The sequence below is a fragment of the Fopius arisanus genome, unplaced genomic scaffold (assembly GCF_000806365.1).
Source record: "Fopius arisanus strain USDA-PBARC FA_bdor unplaced genomic scaffold, ASM80636v1 scaffold00046, whole genome shotgun sequence".
NCBI lineage: Eukaryota > Metazoa > Arthropoda > Insecta > Hymenoptera > Braconidae > Fopius > Fopius arisanus.
This window is the reverse complement of record NW_011887785.1, coordinates 514,098-534,034: the sequence shown is the minus strand read 5'-3', so window position 1 is coordinate 534,034 and position 19,937 is coordinate 514,098. Positions and strand designations below refer to the sequence as shown.

Genomic DNA, 19,937 nt, shown 5'->3' with positions numbered 1-19,937 from the left:
CATTTTAAATTTGAATTTCGACTTCAATTTGAATTTGAATTAAAATTTTCATTTTAAATTTGAATTTCCATTTCCATTTCCATTTTACATTTGAATTTTCAATTCCAATAATATTTCCAAAAAATTCTAAATATAAAATTCGAATTTTTCCTTTTCCCCGATTAATCTAAAATGACCAGAAAATATCAAAGACATAAATCCCGTCCAATTTCCCACCGAAAACTGATATTCCGCAATATTTTCAAAGTGAGTGATTCAAAAACTTAACGACGAGTACCGAACAATAAATTTCCCTCGGGGTCCAATGAAAAATGCAATTTACCGTTGAATATTCACTGGAGTCGATATCTTTGATAATTCCATCAATCACATTTCCTGGTGTACATGAATCTCGATCCTCTTCTTTCAGCTCAATAGCCCCACCACACCTGGTTCATCTGGATGAATCCCCAGGGATTAAACCACCGATCACATATTCGGGTGGTTCCTTATCGCCCAAGGACGATGGGGTCGTTATCATTGTGCCTAATCTATCCGAAACTAGAAAAGAGACGATACGACCCTCCGCTGTCAACGGACGCTTCGATAAATCCACGGGTTCGTGTTAAAATCACATTATTTATTTAAAACAAACCAGAAAGACTTTATTTACAGTCCATTCACCGATCCATTAATAATAATAATAATAATAATTAATTACACGAAATTTGAATTAACACCGAAAATCGACTGGACTTCATTGAACTTGATTTTCACGTGAATATCTCCGGAAATAATTGAGATAATTAATTTTTCATTGAGACCTTTTTTGTAGAGCTAATCGAAAACCGCAGGAAAGGTCGTTATGTAAATATCGATATCTCTTTTAATTCCGGAGATATCTCGAAAAAACGCACTCGAAATTTCTGTTGACTTGTCGGTCAGTCATCAGATCACCGTCGGTTTTTTGGAAATATCCCGGTAATTTCAGGAGTTAAGAGAATTTTCGATAAAATCTTTTTTACAGAGACAATCAATATCTACAAAAAAGATAATAACAAAAATTTTTATATTTCTTTTATTTCCCGAGATATCCCCAAAAAACGAATTCGTTCCAAAATCAATTTGCGGTATCTCAATCTTTGGTAAATATATGTAAAATGTACATATGTATTTTCGCGATTTCCCGTTGAATAAAATTCCCTTGTAAAATTTCCAGGGAATTCCGTTGAAAATTTTCGCTTTCCTGGAAGAGTAAATTCCGAGTGAATTCCGAGTGAATTCTTTTATAAATAAATTTTAATTAAAGTCTCACGAAATTTGTGGTAAATTATTCAATGAATTCCTGATGAACTGGGGGAAAATATTCCAGTAACGGTGGAGTGCGACCCGGGACGTTCAGGGGATGAATACAACACCGAGAACGAGGGTGAGGACACGTCCTGCGAAAGGGCAGCACTCCTCGGTGAATCTCCAGCATCTCCAAGCACGATAGACCCTGGAGGCAGCCTGGAGCCCTAAAAAAAATCTAGATAATAATTTACCGCGCTTATAGTTTCATTCATTAATTTATTCACCTAGAGAAAAAATACTCCAGAATTTAGACTCATTATTTCGCAATGTATCCAATTGACATAGATTAACAAAAATCAAATTAAAATCAATTAATGAGAAATAGAAAAAATCCGTGACACGACGGAGACAATATTCGTATTATAAGTGAAATATTATCGACGGCCTCTCACAACTCAATTTTTTCACACGCTTTATCTCTTTCGTTTCGTTTCTCTTTCGTTAAATTTTTTCTATTTTCCAGTGAATTGATAAAATAAAATTCAAGTGAAAGCTTCAGCGAATGAAACGCCAATTGTTCGTGAGAAATAAATTTCAGGGGATCACTTTTGAGATCACACCATCATTTTATTTTTCTCTCCGCATTTGTATCAAATCGAAATAACATTTACTCACGAAAATATACAGTTAAGAATTGGAGGAAAAATAGGGAAGCAAAAAAAATAAATAAACAACCGACCATTTAATCAAGAGAGAATACAATTTTAAATAAATTTTTATAGGATTATTAATATACATTATTATACAAAATTAAAATGGCATTTTGACGAGAGAAATTCGCACAGAGATGCAAATTTAGGGGAGTCAGTGCATCGATACAAATGAGCAATTTTAATAAACAAATTTATCGTACAAGCTTCGATAGACCAAAGTATAAATAATTACTGTAAGTAGTTTAAGGCTTGAGAGATAATTTTTTTTCTCTACTGAAAGTGTCTTCGCTGTCACTTTACGATAAAGAATAAAATGCTGATTATTTTTTAATTGTTTATACAATTATTCGACACCTCCCGATGTTTTCCAAAGCACAAGAATATTTCATAAACAATTGGTTTACAATGGAAACAAATCGAGAGAGAATTAATATATTTATGTCAAATTCCTTTTGGATTAATCAATTTCTTTTTTCACTCGAGGGGGAGAGACTCTGGGGCTGAAGTTATCGGCTGAAACTTCTGGTACAAAGTTTATCTACTAAATATCTTCACAGATATTTCTCATAAAAAGAAAGTTATCGGTTTTCATTACGAAATAGAATTTATCTCTTCACATTTTTCAGGAAAAAAAAATGAGAAAATTCTGGAATGGGATTTCAATGAAATACTGATGTTAATTAATATTAATGCTACCATTAATTAACAATTGAAAATACAGATTAATTTATAATTCACTAGAATAATTCAGTATTCGAATTCAAATTTTAAAGCTGAAATATTATTCAAAGACATCATTAATTAATTAATCTTTATAATATTTTATAATTCCAATTCCCTCCAGAATTCTAAAAAAAAAATGAAAAAATCTGGAATTCCCAGTGAATTCCCCCGAGAATTCCACATGAAAATTATTCGATATAAAAATTCCCATAATTGTAACTCTCGAGATGTTTTTTATTTCTGGGTTTCACCTCCACGTGATTGACGACGTGGGGCTCATCCTCAGCGAGAACAGCACCACAATAAGACCTAATGGTGAAAAAATAAATTTGCTCGACAGTAACGAGAAGTGAATATCCCATGAAGAGGCCAAGAATTCCTCCAATGGCAACGATGAGTTCCAGAATTCCAAATATTACTTTTCTCTCGTAGGTGACGAGGGGCCAGTGACTCATGGAGACGGAGGTGGTGTCATCAGAAGGTGCATGAATCCTGTCAATATTGTACCACGTGGAGTTGCATTCCAGGGGGCAGTTGTCATGGCATCTGTCAAAGCTGGATATATTTTTCAGGAGTTTATTGTACTCGGTGAGACGACACCTCATGGATTTTTCACCTGTCATCCACCAGGGGATGCACCCCAGGTCATCCGTGAATATTGATCTTTGACAGTTTAATTGACACTCCGAATGGCCTACACCTTCCTCTGGCAATATGCATCCACGGAGTTTTGGATTTACCAGACTAGCTTCCGATGCTGTTGTCGTTATCTGCATCGATATTGTGAATGACATGTTCTGGATTAATCTGTAGTTGATTGATGATCCACGAGGTAAAAACCAGTTAGACCTGAAGTACATGCTGTGGAATAAATAAATCATTTAATTAGTCTTGAGCTGACACTGAATTTTTCTCTTCTTCATTTTTTACTGCTCTATCCATTTTTTCTTCTTTCATTTGCAATAACTCTTTTTTTTATTTACTTCATTCGCTTTTTTAAAATCGGCGTGAATTTTATGCTGCGGTTTTTTTGCTCTGCCGTCACTTCTACTGGACTTGTGGCACAACATTTTCCTTGGAATGTCTGCATTGTGGTGAACATCTCTGAACAGTTCATGGATTTTCCCCTGTGAACAGTTGAAATTTTTAAAATAACAATGAAAAAGGGAAAAATCGATTTGATAAATTATTTAAATCGAGAATAATTCCGAGTTTTCTCAACTCTCGACTGAACAGATGGTTCTGATTTCTCTGAAGATAATTACATAATTACTTACATATGTTCACAATTTGTGAACAGCTCTCGACAGTTCGGCAGAGAAATTTCGAATAAATTCTGGAGATCCGGAGTAATTCTCAGTGATTTAGAAATTTTTATCTCCTTCCAATTCCAATCATAAACCGATCTCAAGGTCTTCGCCTCCTCCTGCACTCCAATAAAAATTCATAATAAAAAATCCAATCAATCTGTCCTAGACTGAACAATTTAAAAACAATAAATACTTCAGTGTAATTACGGAGATCCAAGTATTCCGACGAGGGACAGGCGATAACCGCGGGAAATAAAATCGTGTAATCGACTTTCGGTATATGAACAACCGTAAACATCGGCTCCGTTAAATATTTAATTAGAATAATAACTGCGAAGGAAAGAGTTGCTCCAAAAGCAGCTAAAGTGCACATGCCCCAAAAATGTCTGAAAAAAAAAACCAGAAAACTTCAATTTTCGAAATAAAAAAAAATTTCCGCCAGAAAAATTCATAAACAAATTTCAAATTCCAAAAAATTCCACTAAAAATACCAATAAAAATAATAATTCCCTAAGAACACTGATTATTATTATTATATATCATGAATTATTATTATTTTATTTATTATTATTAAAAAATGAGTGCGATGTATTTTTCTTCTGGAAAAAAATTAAATAAATAATTCGAAAGATGGTAAAAATGTCCCAACCCGATCGTTTGTAAATGTCTGAAAAAAAAAAACCAGAAAACTTCAATTTTCGAAATAAAAAAAAAATTCCGCCAAAAAAATTCATAAACAAATTTCAAATTCCAAAAAATTCCACTAAAAATACCAATAAAAATAATAACTCCCAAAGAACACAAATTATTATTATTATATATCATGAATTATTATTATTTTATTTATTATTATTTAAAAATGAGTGCGATGTATTTTTCTTCTGGAAAAAAATTAAATAAATAATACGATGGATGGTAAAAATGGTAGGATAAATAAAAAAATACCTGTCCCATCCCCATATCATGAATTATTATTATTTTATTTATTATTATTAAAAAATGAGTGCGATGGATTTTTCTTCTGGAAAAAAATTAAATAAATAATACGAAAGATGGTAAAAATGGTGGGATAAATAAAAAAATACCTGTCCCATCCCGGTCGTTTGTAATCAATGAAGTAAGTGAATCCATGGAGTGTATTTTCTCGGAGGAATTCCAAACTGCGCAAGCGATAACTCGCGCGTAACTTTGCAAAAGGTGGAAGATACCGCATGACTTATTCCCGCAATTTAACGGCTGTCACCAACCGATTTACTCAATTCCCGTACAACACAATGTGAAATTACCGTGGCGTGACAATCCGTCATCAATTCCACATCACGCGAGACTAAAATCGCGTGAATATCCAGCAACAATTAAAAATTCATTCAAATCCCTTTAAATATTTTAAACAATATCGATCACGATCGCTGAGTGGATAAATTACCGCCCGTCATATCGATCCCTAGATAAATAATTAATTATTCATGGAATTGTTTGTTTTTTTATTCAATTTTCTTACTTTTCATTAAATAATTATGCAATTAATTGGATTTCTGTTTTAATTGGAAATCGAATGAAAAAATCGTATTGATCGAATCGAGATATTATTTTGTTTATTATTTATAGCGATGTATGAATTTCTGAATTTATAAACAATAATTAATTGGATTGAATTGATTGAATGAAATAAATTTTTGTGGGGTGAATTTGATGAGGAATTATTTCAGGGTTTTTTTTGTTTTTATAAATATCGATTATGTATTATTTTAATGTTGAAATAAACGGATTGTTCCTCGTCAATTTCAGATGGCACTTGAATGTAAAGGGGAATAACCCTCGAGACTAACTCAAGAAGATAAACATACTCTCGGCCTCTTTTGTACACCTCGGGGAGTTTTGCTTTATTATTTCAACCTCGGAAAGATTTCCTCTTCCATTATAATACCAGTGGCCACTGACATATGGCCGCATACATGCCACCCTGATTTTTCATGATTTTAGAATTTGTCGTACACCCACACAAAAGAATTACTGATATAAAATAAATAAAACGGATAAAACGCAGAATTTTTTTTAATCGATCCCAGTTTTTCGGTGATATCTTGGAATTGAAGGGTGATACGGATATTTTTGTTGATACATTTTTTGTAGATAATTGTGATAGCTACGAAAAAGGTATTTACGGTAATGTCACTATTTTCCTTTGATACCGAGATATTTGGGAAAAACTGAGCTCGAGAAAGTGCGCGCTTCTCCTAGGGTACCATTCCGCTACTGAATTATTGCAACTAAACAAATATTTTGATGAACATTAAGAAAAATAAGATGTTGTGTTGAACATTTGGAGACTGTCCTGAGCTCAACAATTTTTATCACTGAATAAATTATTTATATTGACAGCAATAATTCCGCTGTCAACTGGTAAACTAGAATAATTCCATTTTTTTCGAGTCAATATTTTAGCGAATATTTCGATAGATGAGATAAAAGGATTGAAGAAAGGAATTGAACTGAATGATTTATCCTTTAGTTCCTTGATCTCATCGTTGACTCCTCCGTCAACAAATCCCAAATAAACAAATAATTGTATAAAAAAAGAAAATCCTCCCTCCCCCAACGAAAAATCAACCCTCCGTCATAAAAAATGTACAACCGATAAAAAAAATATTGGAACGTGCCAGAAGTGATGGGATAATAGTTCTCAAGTGGCAGCCATCACAGAATGCAAAGAACTTTTCTTGTTATGTTTATACGTCTCTTACAGTCTCACACCTGGCGACTAAAATAGTTGCCGACGGTTTTTGTTAAACACCAGTTCTTTTAATTTTCATTTCATCTCAAAATTTCAAAATATCCTCCCAATCATCAATACCATCATTACCCTAAAATAAAATAATATTCCCAACGATCTTGATCCGATGATAACGACTATCAGCGAAATTCCTCAAAATATCGTGTGCCCAGAAAAAAATTTCCCATTCCCTAAATTTATTTATAAAAAATTCTTGGTATTTATAAAAAATTTAATTGGACTGACATAAACAGGTAGATCTCCACTACCTGTCACATCAACTCACCTCAAGTTCTTATCACTGCCATAGACTTGCCAGAATAAATCTCCGCGGAATTCGCGACGCGACATTTTCTCCGCGATATTATTTCTCGTTTCATTCAAGTTCAATTGAAATTAATATTTACAGTAAATCATCATTACTGGGGATTTAAAATTCCTCCCCCCCCAAAAATATCAGCTACCATTCACCAACAGCTTATAGTAATCAATCATTAATCGACTGTATCGATTGCAATGGCGGAATGACGCCGCAAAATCAGTGCACATGCAGATCTGGTGTTGATTAAAAAAAAAAATAATTAACAATTCGCAAATTATTAATCCCCAAGGAGTGAGAAATAAAAGAGGATTAAAGTGACTTGGGATTGTCACGAATCACTGATTGCATTAAATCCGCCCATTCAGACTCGCTAAACCGCCGCCCACACGTCGAAAAAAAAAATATTTTACGATTCCAAGACTTATCCCAAAATCTGGGCCTGCCCCAGCCAAACCATCCTAATAAAAAATTGAGATTTATTCTCTAAAAAGCCTTCGGTCATTCCCCCAGCCCATCCATGTACCAGAATAATTAATAAATAATAATTTCCACTTTGAAAATTCATAATCGATTATTTAACAGTCGAATCGGTGTAAAAATTGATAATTAAATTCAGTAATTATTGTTATTGGAGTTGGAAAATTATTCTTTCAGGGTAATGATTTAATAATCGAATTGAATAGTGTCTGTTGATTTTAAAGTTGAAAACCGTTGGGATTCGATCAACGGTATAAATAAATAGAGTATCAAGTGCTGCCTTTTTCGTTATTTATAGATTTATTCTCAACATAGATTCTCTTGTTTGGAATTAGAAATGCGGAATAAACGTCTCCTTCAGACTTATTTGGAGTAATTTTTTAAATAAATTGTTATTTTTTTTAATGATTTTCCGGTGATGAACCATGTTACGCGAAAAATGAAATGTTTCACAAAAGTTTTTCAGTTTCCGCTAAAAATCGCGAGATCTAAGGGAGATAGGAGATTTTTCATAATGACCTTTCCCCTAGGTCTTAATGATCCCTACAAAAAAGGTGGATAGAAAAAATCGGCTATCCGCCCTAGATTCGCCGTTATCCACCGATAACCGCCGATTTTCATCGATTTCAGTTACCACCCAGTATTCTCTGAAAATCCCGCAATCCACAGGAGATATAAAATTTTTCATAATGACCTTTTCCTTAGATCTCACCGAGCTGAACAAAAAAGGTCCTCAGAAAAAAATGGCTATCTCCCCCAGTTTCGTACTTATCCCCGAAAAACTGAATTTGAAAAATGCGTCATCGAAGTGACCGTCACAATTTCAATATTTACTTAAACTCTGACCGATCCGTGGTGGAGAATAATCTATTTGATAATGCGATAAGGGCGGTGACTTAACTTTTGAAAAATGAGTCGGAGGGTGAGACTGTAGTTTCTTAACGATCGAAATGGTGGAATGGGATTGGATGAGAGATGAGAAACGCGGAGGAGTTTATCGTTTGAGAGAACTTACAGTTGAGAAAAGAGATCTTGGATTGTCAGTTAGTGAGGCAGAGTGTTGTTGGATGCTCGTCAAGTCATTCACAGCTCTTTACCAAAACTTCAACTCTCACAACATAAATTTTCCCAATTTAAATGGTGTACCGATTTAAATGTCCAAGGGTACTCGCACCCTGGACCATTCACTGGATAAAACACCGAAAAAGCCCCATAAATTGAAAAATAATAACAACCGTGTACTAATAATTCATGAGTAATAAACATTGTTGTGAAGAATCGTGAATAGATGATAATGTGATAAAGTAATTCATATTTTTTTTTTAATAGTAACGGGATTACACTGAGAGAAATATTCAATAAAAATTACGTGTATTTTCCGTAATTCTGGTGCGAAATGTGGTTGTCGGAAATTTTACGGAACTGTCACGTAATTTTTATCTAAAGTCACGCAATTTTTCCGCGCTGTTCCATAATTTTTATCTGAATTATCGGTGAAAAATAACCATACCGTCACTTAAATTTTTCGGATTAACTCCGTAATCGGTAAGTAAACTGAAAGTTCCGTAATTTTTACTAAATATTTCTCTCCGTGTATGGATGAATATGGATTTTTGATGCTCTTGTTTTATCCAAAGTGCGAAGTGAATTAATTATCGAGAAGGAAATAACGATAAGGGCAATAAAACGTGGGGGCAACACTGATGTTTCCGTTGGAGTCTGTTATCAATGAGTTGAATGATTTCTGGGAGTTCTAGAATGAATTTCTAGTTTCGAGTAATAGATACCCGCGAATTAACAAACGAGTTGTTATTTTATTTTGGGGATAATAAAATAGCGAGGGAGAGGACTTGAGGTGCGATGAAACGAGAAAGGATATCGCGGAGGAAAGGTCTTGTCGCGAATTCCGAGGAGATTCATTCTGGTAAGTTTATGATTGCAGTGATAAGGAGGTAATGACGTGCGACAGGTAGTGGAGATGTACCTGTTTATGTCAGACCAGTTGGATTTTTTTATAAATATTAAACATGAAATTTGGGGAATAGGGAGAAATAATTTTTTCAGGCTAACGATATTTCATGCACTGAGAAAAAAATTATTTTTGCCAAGAATTATATATTTATATATTTATATATTTATATATATAATTATATAATTTATATATTTTCTTCCCACAAGTAAATTTGGCGATCACTGTGTAAATACTCCCATAAGACTTACTAATTAATAAATGCCAAATATATTTTCTTGTGGTTAGTAAATATTTTTGAGTAAAGAAAATTTTTTTCTCGGTGTGTAATTGCGGTGAGAGTCGTAATCAATGGCTTGAGATCATTAGAAATATTTTTAATGATATTTATCAATTTTTTACCGGTCCAGTGATGATTATATTTTTTTATCAGAAATACTATATTATTTATCGAAATATTGGGGGCAGCGGTTATTTATATTTAATCGCTAATCGATAAATCCTAAAACGATAGTCGAGTCTCTAGCTATATCGAGATTAGAAGGGGATATTGAAAGGGAGTACTTGTAATCTGAGTTGTTGATAAACCCAGAGTCATTAGGACTCAAACCGATAAGCGGTAGATTTTCTGTGGACGAAATTCAAGGGATTGTTTGTTCACTGAATTACCCGCATGCCCACGACCTACATGTGCACTGATTTTGCGGCATCATTCCGCCGTTGCAATCGATACAGTCGATTAATGATTTATTACAATAAGCTGTTAGTTGATAATAACTCACATTTTTGTGGGAGAGAAATTTTAAATCCCCAGTAATGACGATTTAATAATATCGATTTCGATTGAACTTGGATTTTGGATTTTGGAGTGGATTTTTTTTATCGATCTCAGTTTTTGGGTGATATCTCGGAATTGAAGGGTGATACTGATTTTTTTGGTGATACATTTTTTGTAGATAATTGTGATAGCTACAAAAAAGGTATTTACGGTAATGTCACTATTTTTCTTCGATACCGAGATATTTGGGAAAAATGAGCTAGAGAAAGTGCGCGCTTCTCCTAGGGTACCATTCCGCTACTGAATTATTGCAACTAAACAAATATTTTGGTGAACATTAAGATAAATAAGATGTTGTGTTGAACATTTGGAGACTGTCCTGAGCTCAACAATTTTTCTCACTGAATAAATTATTTATATTGACAGCAATAAACTGGGATAATTCTATTTTTTTCGAGGCAATATTTTTGCAGTTGTCTTTTATTTATATTTTTACAGACCAGCTCCAGAATTACGTAACATTAATGAGATTAGGAAAAAACTAATTGGTGGGAGATTCACTACTAGTTCCAGACAGCTGTTCCTCTGTCTCCCGTAATTTAATGATAAATGGGAGATCTTAAAATTTGTTCTGATAACCGAATGACATTTAACGGTCTGGGGTCAGACCGATAGAGAACTTCCACGCAGTCCATTTTATTTCCCCTAACTCCATTAAAAAAACAAGAATTTTCCCAGCTAGAAAATAAAAATATCCACGAAATATCAAATTTAAATTAAATTAAACAATCGACGTGATTCAATTTTTAATAATTTTTTAAATTATCCATATTAAAACAATTTTACCCTTTCTTTCACCGCACACCATAAAATACGTGCGCGTAAATACCTAGTGGAATAAAAAAAAATTCTGGGATGGGTTTGATGGAGTCCGAGGAAGACATGAGACTCGTTGTCCATCTCCGTTGACCGTGGAGATAACGCCCTGACCCGTTGCCCAGAACTCCAACATCAATGCCCCTCACTGTCTCCTCCATTTTGCATTATGTACCACTCCATGAATTCCCATCCCACAACCTCTATTATGTTTATCCGAAATTCATCCACAATAGGAACGTCCAGGAGTCCAGATTATCCAAGTCCCCTTCCCCGACCTAAAATATTTAATTATCTATCTCACAAGAGAATTTTCCTGGTAAACTTCCACCTAAATTAAAAAATCGTACTTCCCGACGGGAACCATTTTGTCGTGCGGCCATTTTGTCGTCGAATCTCATATGCGTGATGGTCATGCGCACGAGTCTTGAGTTGTCAAACTGAAAATTAATGTAAAAATCATAATAAAATACGAAATTAATTACAGATTCACCTCCAGATATCGCCGAAGGACGAGAAATTGTGGAGCGTCTGCAGAGGACACCTGGAGGCCCGGAGAAATTCACAAACTGCTTGGGTAGAAATATCTGTGGTGATGAGGCTGCCTGCAGGCAATTCCCGAATAACACTTCAAAGTGCGTTTGCACTCATGACTCATCAACGCCAACTGATGATCTGAAGTGTTTGACACGAATCACTGTTTCCCCGGAAGTGGGGAAACCCATACCTGTGCGACCCCCAATCAGTATCACAAAAAATAATACAGACCCCCTACCAGATCGGGGACATGTGAGTTTTAATTTAAAAAAATATTCTACTCAATTCCATTATTTTATAAATATTTGTAATAATTGTATAATTATTAACCTATAATTATAAATTTTTGAATGAATGAATGAATGAATGGAGGAGATAACTTTCGTTATCATCTGAAAATTGAGTAATTTATTTTTTTATTAATGAACGCCACAGTGGGCTGAACATCATTAATCATAAGACGACTGACGTATTTTTCTTTCTCTTAGGTTGAGGAAACGGATAAAGAAAAAATAGCTGGGATGATTGGCGTCTTGATAGCTTGTCTGGTGGTAATCGGAATCATTGCCGTCATATTCCGCTTGTGGAGGAGAAAATGTTACAGTGAAAAAGTCGAGGGAAAGACTCTTGACGTGAGTATCTGAATAAAAGAAAGAATTAATGATCAATGGAATGGAATAAGACGATGTTCCGAGGACTTTTGTAAGGGAGCTGAAGGAAATTGGTGATTCCTTGAGTGATTGATAACCTATTTTGCTTCAATTATTTCGGGAATGAGGGGTTCTTTGAATTCCTGATGATCAATATTCGTAATAATCTCAAGTCTCCAGGACCGATCGATGAATTCTGACGTTCGTCTCCCAATTGGTGTTCATCTCCCAAATATTTCAGCTTCTGTCAGTCCACTCGAATTTTTTATAAATATACCAGCGCAAAATCGAAGATGATTTCATGTGTTTTCTGTTATTTTAATAACAAATTGAATTTTGTTTACAGTTATCGCCGATGAATTTGACAAAAAGTCTCTTGCTACCGAACAAGTACATCCAGAATCCCCAGTACTTCGGGTGTACCCCACCGGAAGTACCAATTCTTCATCGTGATCATTTGGTCTTCATGTTTGAAGTGGGTGAGGGCTGTTTCGGAAAGGTGTACAAAGGTAAAATAAAAATAGAAAATCTAAAAGACTCCGCTTTAAACCCTCGTCATGGAACGAGAAACATTTCAACTTTTTCTCTTTCAATTTCACATTTAATCCTGTCCTTCACTCTCAGGTGAACTTCGTCACGTCGACAGGACGGAAATTGTTGCGGTTAAAGTTCTCAAAGACGGGGCGTCACGAGAGGCTGAAGAGGACTTTATGCGAGAGGTTGAGATAATGTCGACTTTTCATCACGATAATATTTTGTCACTCGTCGGAGTTGTTCTGAGGGACTCCAGTAATAGTCCATGGATGGTTTTTCAATTCATGCCTCATGGAGATCTTGCTAAAGTCCTCAGGGCTAATTCCAGACAATTTCCTATCTGTTCTATCTCTGGACTCGAACCTCTTACTAAGGTAATAATAATAATAATAACAATAATCGTTTATTAATCATTTTATACTCTATTAATTATTTAATGGCAAAATGGAGAATTGTCTACATTTTTTGCAATGTTTTCACAATTTTTTTCACGAATTGAATCAATTATAAATTAATTAAATTGATTCATTGATTTGTTTAATCAGTGATTTTATTTTCAGGACTCATTGTATTGGATTGTAGTGCAAATAGCCTCGGGCATGACGTATCTCTCAGCACAGAGATTCGTACACCGTGACCTGGCTTGTCGTAATTGCCTCGTCGGGGATGATCTAGTGGTTAAAATAGCCGACTTCGGGATGTCCAGGGATATCTACACTTGTGACTATTACAAGGTAATTAACATTATTATTTAACAAATTCTCGAGGAAAAAATCGTAAAATTTTATTTAATTTTGTCATTTCCCGGATTGGGAAAAATTGGAAATTATACTTGACTTAACGAGCACCTGGTTCTGTGTGTAAAAATAATTTCTGGTGGTGAAAATGAAATTTCTGTGGTACCCCGACAGATTGGTGGATCCAGGATGCTTCCAGTTCGGTGGATGTCACCAGAGAGTGTAATCTACGGACGATTTACCCTGGAGAGTGATGTCTGGAGCTTCGGGGTAGTCCTCTGGGAAGTTTACTCATACGGTAAACAGCCGTACTACGGACACACCAACGAAGAAGTTGTTAAACTCATTTCCCAGGGAATAATGCTCATTCCACCGGAGGATTGCCCTCCATTCATATGTAAAATAATGTCGGGCTGTTGGAAATCAGAACCGCGAGACCGTTTTAAATTTCCTGAAATACTTGAGAGATTGCAGAAAGGACGGGAAACAGTGGAGATGGAAAAAGGAAGTTTACCCAGACCACCCCAGGGACCGGTCACCATTCCCTCTCTCGACATCCTGGACACAGGGGGATATCTTGTACCTGCACCCACTCAACCCAAAGAATATCTCCAACCACTTCCCCCTTTCCACGTGTAAATAAACTATTTGCAGTCAATTTACACAATTTTTTGATGGAAACGCTGAAATATTCTGGAAAAGTGGATTCTAGGCCCGTTTTTACGCGATTTCTCGGGATTGAAAGGAGATAGCGAAATTTTTATTAATATATTTTTTTTAGAGGAATGTGAGAGCTAAAAAAAAGGTGGTTATAAAAATTTCACTATCTTCCTTCAATTTCTAGATTTTTCCAGAAAACTCAACTCGAAAAATCGCAATTTGACAAAAAAAAATCGCAGTTTTCGTGATTTTTGCAATATAAAATTCGAATTAAAAATTCGCAGACGGAATTGTATAAAAAACAATAAGAGATTGATGACTTGAATTAATTTATTACATACGGGCGATGAAATAATAATAATAAATAAATAAAAAAGATGTACATTCTCAGGAATCGATGGAGCGCTGTAAAAACAGAAAGAAACTTTAGTATTATTTATAAAATAAATAATTAATTGTAAATAATTTATTACTACGTGAACTTGATTTTTAATCGATGTACAGATATAATGTCCGAGTTGGTGAATAAATATTTTCTGAGGGCAGTGAAGTGTTGTTTTTATTTTCCTAATTCAAACTCTCGCTTTTGATTTTTACTTGTACGTGTGGATAATGAGGACAAATGGTGGCTATTTACATGGCGCCATTGTTTGCCGATTCACTGCACTTTATCATAATTACTTGACAATTTTATGTCAATTACACAGCCACTGGGACATGCAGAGATATTTCTGCATTTTTTTTTAGCGGAATCAAGAGCTCGCGATAACGAAAATCAATTGCTCTCTCGATTTTACGATTTATTTTTGCTTGTGGATAAACAAATTTATAAAAATAATATTTTTTCATTTTTCATCTCTTGTACGTAAAAAAATGAAGAATTGACGAATAAATATGATTTTTTTTTTAAATTATGAGATGATGATTTTTTTTCGCAATTGAATTGAATAATTCAATAAAATGAAAAGTTTAATAACTCGAAATCGGAGGAAGATATCAAAATTTCCGTAACTACATTTTCTATAAAAAATTGAAATATCTACAAAAAAGCTAATAATAAAAAAATCACTACCTCCCACCCCTTTCAAGTTATTCCCTAAAAACCGGTCGACAGCATTAATATTTTTCCAGAATCATAAAAAAAAAACGCTGAAATCCCCAAAAACCGCTCTAAAAATTGACTATAAATCCAATTCCCAGTTTTTCCACGAGTTTTTCCAAAAGCCAATGAAAATAAAAAAACGGCGCCATCCCATCCGATTTTCACTTGTTGAAATCAAAATAAAAGACAAACGTCAATTAACATAAAAATCATGTACGACGACTGTCTCCTGCTATCAACGAGATTTCCACAAAAATTGTGGCGAATCGTAAACGATTGCACAAGTGGTGCAATAAGCTGGAGTAATAACGGCGGAAGTATTCTCCTCGATTACAAAAAATTTCACAACGAGTACCTCGACCCGAATAATTCAATATTCAAAACAAGCAACGTAACAAGTTTCATACGCCAGCTAAATCTCTATGGATTTCGCAAGGTGACATCGCACAGTCGTGATCCCCAGTGTAATTCACGTAATCCAGATGTCCACGAATTTATCCATGAGAATTTCCAGAGAGAACATGACGAGCTGTTGAAAAAAGTTTGTCGTAAAGCATCAAGAAAATGTAGAAAAGACGTAAAGAGAAAAAATGGTGAGCAGTCAACATCGAGACTGAAAATGTGTCAGGTTTGTTTAAATGTTTTACCTGCATACCCTTGATTTCCCATGGGTTAATTAAAATTTCAAACGAATTTTCCACTGACTATACAGTTTGCACTGACGAAGGCACTGGAGCAAGCTGTTGAGGATTATCGAAGGAGAAAATTGCATCAGGAGGTGATTAATGTTAACGTTAAGCCATTCTGTCCCTCGTCTTCTCATCTTCAGGGGTATAATTACTTCCATTAAGCAAGTGCAGAACGAAAAATGATAATTCGAGCTAGAACTGAATTTTCTGCAACTCGACAGAAAGTCTCAATTAAAAATCAATTTTATACAATAAAATTTCATTTCTCTTTTTCCATCGAGTTATCAAGAAAATATAAACACAGAAAATAATGATTTATCAATTATTTAAATAAACAAAACCGAGAAATTTGAGTGAAAATAATTCAATCGTTTTGGCATTTCTATTGGAAAATTGAAAATGGATTGAAAAATAAAAATGAAATATTCTAGGGCAATACCAATAAAAGTAATAAAATTCGATTATGCATCTTTCATTTTTCAATTCTTCCAATGATGACAGTGAAGTACCAACTAGGCGTATGTACACATTATTGAAGTTATTAACATTATGAGACTTGTCGGATGGTAATGGGCAATATTATCCGCTCTCACGAGTCTGATTAAAATTTGTACATTTGAATCAGTGGAGTTTCAGCTGCGAAGACCATTGATAAGTTTAACGGTGAGACTCAGACGTGATTTCAGCATTCGACAGCTGTCCTGAATGCTCTCCTGGGTGTGTTCTAAGACAACATTCGCTGATTGACTGAGAGTTATCTCCAGACCAGTCTCTGGACTCCTTTTCTCCATATTTGTCAGTACTGACTCCAGTCTTTGAGCTTTTTCAGTAAGTAAATGGCCAATTTTCGTCCAACTCTGTAAATAAATAAATAAATAAATAAATAAATAAATAAATAAATAAATAAATATCACGAGAAAAATTCACTCCAATGACAATTCAATATTAACATTCACGATTAATTAATAATCGATAGAAATAATTTCAAATTTAAATAAATGAGTAATAATAAATCACCTGGACATCATCGTTGTTGATAGAAATTTCTTTGCTGTGACTCTTCTTCCTGTTCCTTCTATTGGCAATTCGTGGGTGAGATTGATTCGAGAATTCAACACACATTGCCCCAATAAAAGCGAGAGTCTCTCCACAGGTAGCAGCCCTGAGCATAAATTCTTTATAACTAACGATGCCCTCCCCCACATCAATGGCTTCAAGACAGACAGCACCACGAAGTGCCTCGATAGTCTCGTCATCGGGTTTTGATAATTTGGCAAATGCCTCTGCAACTCTCGCTATTATTTTCAACTGTCCAGAGTCACGTGCCTCCCTCAAACGCTCAACAGCATCCATAGGAATCACCTGATTGTCAACCCTGACTCCTCTCTCCTGTTGAAATAACTCCAGACACTTGGCCAATCGTTCACTCTCCAGTGTCCTGAGCTCGCCCGATAATTTACTGAGGAGTGACGATGAGTCCGGCTCAGCAGTCGCAGCAATAATTCTCAGTATCAAATTTCTAGCAGCTAAAATAGTCATCATGCATTCACGAGTGTCATCGTATCTCCTGGGATCTTTGCTCTTGGTGATTGGCTCCCAGCTGACGACAACCTCAAGATCTCTATTGTCCCTCAATAAATCCCACCTGATGGGATCCTCGTGTGGCTGTATCCTCATCGTTGCCAGAGTGCCTGACAGTGACTTGCAGCTCTCACACCAACTGATGTCCAACAACATTTTATCAACAGTTGATGTAGCGAAGTGGAGAGACTTCTCCAGTCTCTCCCTGAGCTCCACGAACTCCTGAATTTTTACGAAGCTTCCATATTTGTACGCAAATGTTAATCTGTCAGCGCTGTGTTTGTAATTGCCAATGAAAAATTTGACAGCTTGATCCAGGGCACTCGCAGCACCGGACAGATGTCCCATGGGTGCCAGGAGAGGTACGTGGAGATAACCAAGTGAATCCAGCTGAATCTGCTTGACATCTAGAAGAGCATAAGCATGATCAGCAGCACCAATCAATCCAGCCTCGAGATAAGACCTGACGAGCATTATTTTTAGGTGAAAATTGGCTGGACTAGTTGCCAGGGCATTCTCCAAGTGCATCATCCCCTGGTAGAGGTATCTAGCATCAGACGTCTCGTAGAACAACTGGAGGAGGACATGGGATGCTATTAAAATATACGAGTCAAATGGTGCGAAATCGGTTGGCAATCTCTCGTCTGATGGACAGAGTTTATTTCCAATATCGTAGAACTTGCAGAGACGCTCAACGAGACGCGTTCTCCCCTGGACATCGAGATTCGGTGAGTGATGCATACCGCAAATTCTCTTGAGCTCCTCCAGATGAATATGCCTGAGCATTTGATCAGTGGATGTCGGTGGAGTATCATCTGTCACTCCAACATCCCCAGATATCTCCTGGAACAGCTGAATCCTCTCGTTATCAGTGAAAAGATCCAGGTAGAGCCTGAGATCGCCCACGATGCAGCCCTTATTACCAAATTGTTCGAAATATTTTCTCATGAGTTTCACTGGCTCAAGAACATCTCTCAAATGTATCTCCACTGAGTTACAACGTTTCAGGAGTTCGAATCTCCCCAGCTGTGGACCTCGCACCTTTTTTCCAGATGTCTCAGCTATTTTATCGAGAAACTCCAGGCACTCTGTTGGCTTCTGGTGCTCCAGGGCTGATGTCAAATAATTCAGATAGTGCGACCAGTTGTCGCTGTCCTCGGTGATGAACTTCTTGAAGGCATTCGTCGCTTCCTCGTGTTTATCGAGTTTTAGAAGGAGACTAGCTTTTCTTTGGGGCACACCTGAGAGTTTGTCAGAGAGTGGACCATTAAGTACCTCGAGTACACTCTCGTCTTTACCCTGGAGCTCTAGAATCATCAGGTAAAGCTGTACCTCTTGCTCTGCCTCGAGTTTATCCTCATTGACGAGCTTCAGGACCATTCTCTCTGCCAGAGGGAGAATCACATCTTTCGCTAATTTATCGTCAGCCTCAATTGCCTGCATCACAACACTCATCACTGCCCAGAAGTAGTACGGATTTTTGAGTTTTAATTTATAAAGAGCTAGAGCTGTTTGCTGCTGCTTTCGAAAATCACCCAGACGAACGTACGCCATAAAGAGGTGTGTCAGCAGCTCCTCGTTGTGAGGATCAGCTTTTGCAGCTGCTTCATAAACCTCTCGAATTTTTTCGGGCTGATGGATCTCCTTGTAGCAGATACTCATCGCTTGGAGAGTTGAATCCTCACAGGGAACTTCAAAACGCACCTGTTCCATTATATTCTGGCACTCATCCTCTTTACCTAGTCTCAGGAGGGCCAGGGCCTTGAGGACTCTTGCACACTGATTCGTTGGCTGTTTTCTGAGGACTTTGTCTGCCTCCTGGAGGGCCTTTTTATTGTTTCCATTGTCCAGCCAGTCTGGAATTGCAAATGTGAGATAATCATGTTACATAACCTATCCCACCGGTTTATGAATGATAAACAAAAAATTAGGATTGATTTGGAATAGCTCAGGGGGACAGGGGGAATTTAGTGTGGAGAATAATTTACCGTATATTGGACGCAGACGACGTTCATTAACTGTACTGTCCACATGGGCCTTTGACGCCATTCTAATACTCCTATCGGTTTTTATTTCAAATGGAAAACCATCGTCCGGGGCTTTCGCTGTCTTTCTTCAATAGAGGAGAACGATAATACGGTTTTGAGCAGAGAGAATGGATATCGGGAGAGGCTACAATTGGGAGACTAGAGTCACTGGGGATTTTTGGTACTGACACCAGGGGTGAGAGGGCC

At 36.0% G+C, this 19,937-nt stretch overlaps 5 protein-coding genes across 9 annotated transcripts in view; 3 read left to right on the top strand and 2 right to left on the bottom strand.

Moving 5' to 3' along the window:
* Window positions 1-2,666, top strand: part of LOC105267405 (potassium voltage-gated channel subfamily KQT member 4) — a 27,174-nt gene extending 24,508 nt beyond the window's left edge. The window contains exons 18-19 of the mRNA XM_011306242.1: window positions 410-597; window positions 1,352-2,666. Coding sequence (XP_011304544.1) covers window positions 410-597; window positions 1,352-1,500 — 337 coding nt within the window. The 3' untranslated portion in view covers window positions 1,501-2,666. The remainder of the gene's footprint in view (window positions 1-409; window positions 598-1,351) is intronic.
* A 153-nt stretch (window positions 2,667-2,819) lies between these two features.
* Window positions 2,820-7,159, bottom strand: LOC105267406 (sodium channel protein Nach). Its single transcript, XM_011306243.1, has 5 exons — window positions 7,078-7,159; window positions 4,212-4,404; window positions 3,986-4,134; window positions 3,692-3,835; window positions 2,820-3,569 (listed from the first exon to the last, which is right to left on the bottom strand). Exons 1-5 carry the CDS (start codon window positions 7,140-7,142, stop codon window positions 2,897-2,899), a joined length of 1,224 nt encoding a protein of 407 aa, XP_011304545.1. The 5' UTR covers window positions 7,143-7,159; the 3' UTR covers window positions 2,820-2,896.
* A 1,443-nt stretch (window positions 7,160-8,602) lies between these two features.
* LOC105267403 (high affinity nerve growth factor receptor) lies at window positions 8,603-14,625 on the top strand. 5 transcript variants are annotated; one of them, XM_011306240.1, is made up of 8 exons: window positions 8,603-8,894; window positions 9,428-9,514; window positions 11,701-12,002; window positions 12,239-12,382; window positions 12,747-12,909; window positions 13,025-13,308; window positions 13,495-13,668; window positions 13,846-14,625. In XM_011306240.1, the coding sequence occupies exons 2-8, from the start codon at window positions 9,451-9,453 to the stop codon at window positions 14,308-14,310; spliced, it is 1,596 nt and encodes a 531-aa protein (XP_011304542.1). In that variant the 5' UTR covers window positions 8,603-8,894; window positions 9,428-9,450; the 3' UTR covers window positions 14,311-14,625. The 5 variants fall into 5 exon arrangements, with proteins under 5 accessions (XP_011304542.1, XP_011304540.1, XP_011304541.1 ...); XM_011306238.1 differs by having other exon boundaries at window positions 8,604-8,894; window positions 9,228-9,514; XM_011306239.1 differs by lacking the exon at window positions 8,603-8,894 and adding an exon at window positions 9,096-9,135 and having other exon boundaries at window positions 9,228-9,514.
* A 799-nt stretch (window positions 14,626-15,424) lies between these two features.
* Window positions 15,425-16,492, top strand: LOC105267402 (heat shock factor protein 3-like). The gene is made up of 2 exons (XM_011306235.1): window positions 15,425-16,061; window positions 16,146-16,492. Exons 1-2 carry the CDS (start codon window positions 15,645-15,647, stop codon window positions 16,281-16,283), a joined length of 555 nt encoding a protein of 184 aa, XP_011304537.1. The 5' UTR covers window positions 15,425-15,644; the 3' UTR covers window positions 16,284-16,492.
* An 86-nt stretch (window positions 16,493-16,578) lies between these two features.
* On the bottom strand, window positions 16,579-19,883 carry psidin (phagocyte signaling impaired). Its single transcript, XM_011306234.1, has 3 exons — window positions 19,692-19,883; window positions 17,140-19,559; window positions 16,579-16,979 (listed from the first exon to the last, which is right to left on the bottom strand). The coding sequence occupies exons 1-3, from the start codon at window positions 19,750-19,752 to the stop codon at window positions 16,755-16,757; spliced, it is 2,706 nt and encodes a 901-aa protein (XP_011304536.1). The 5' UTR covers window positions 19,753-19,883; the 3' UTR covers window positions 16,579-16,754.
* Window positions 19,884-19,937: the final 54 nt, after the last annotated feature.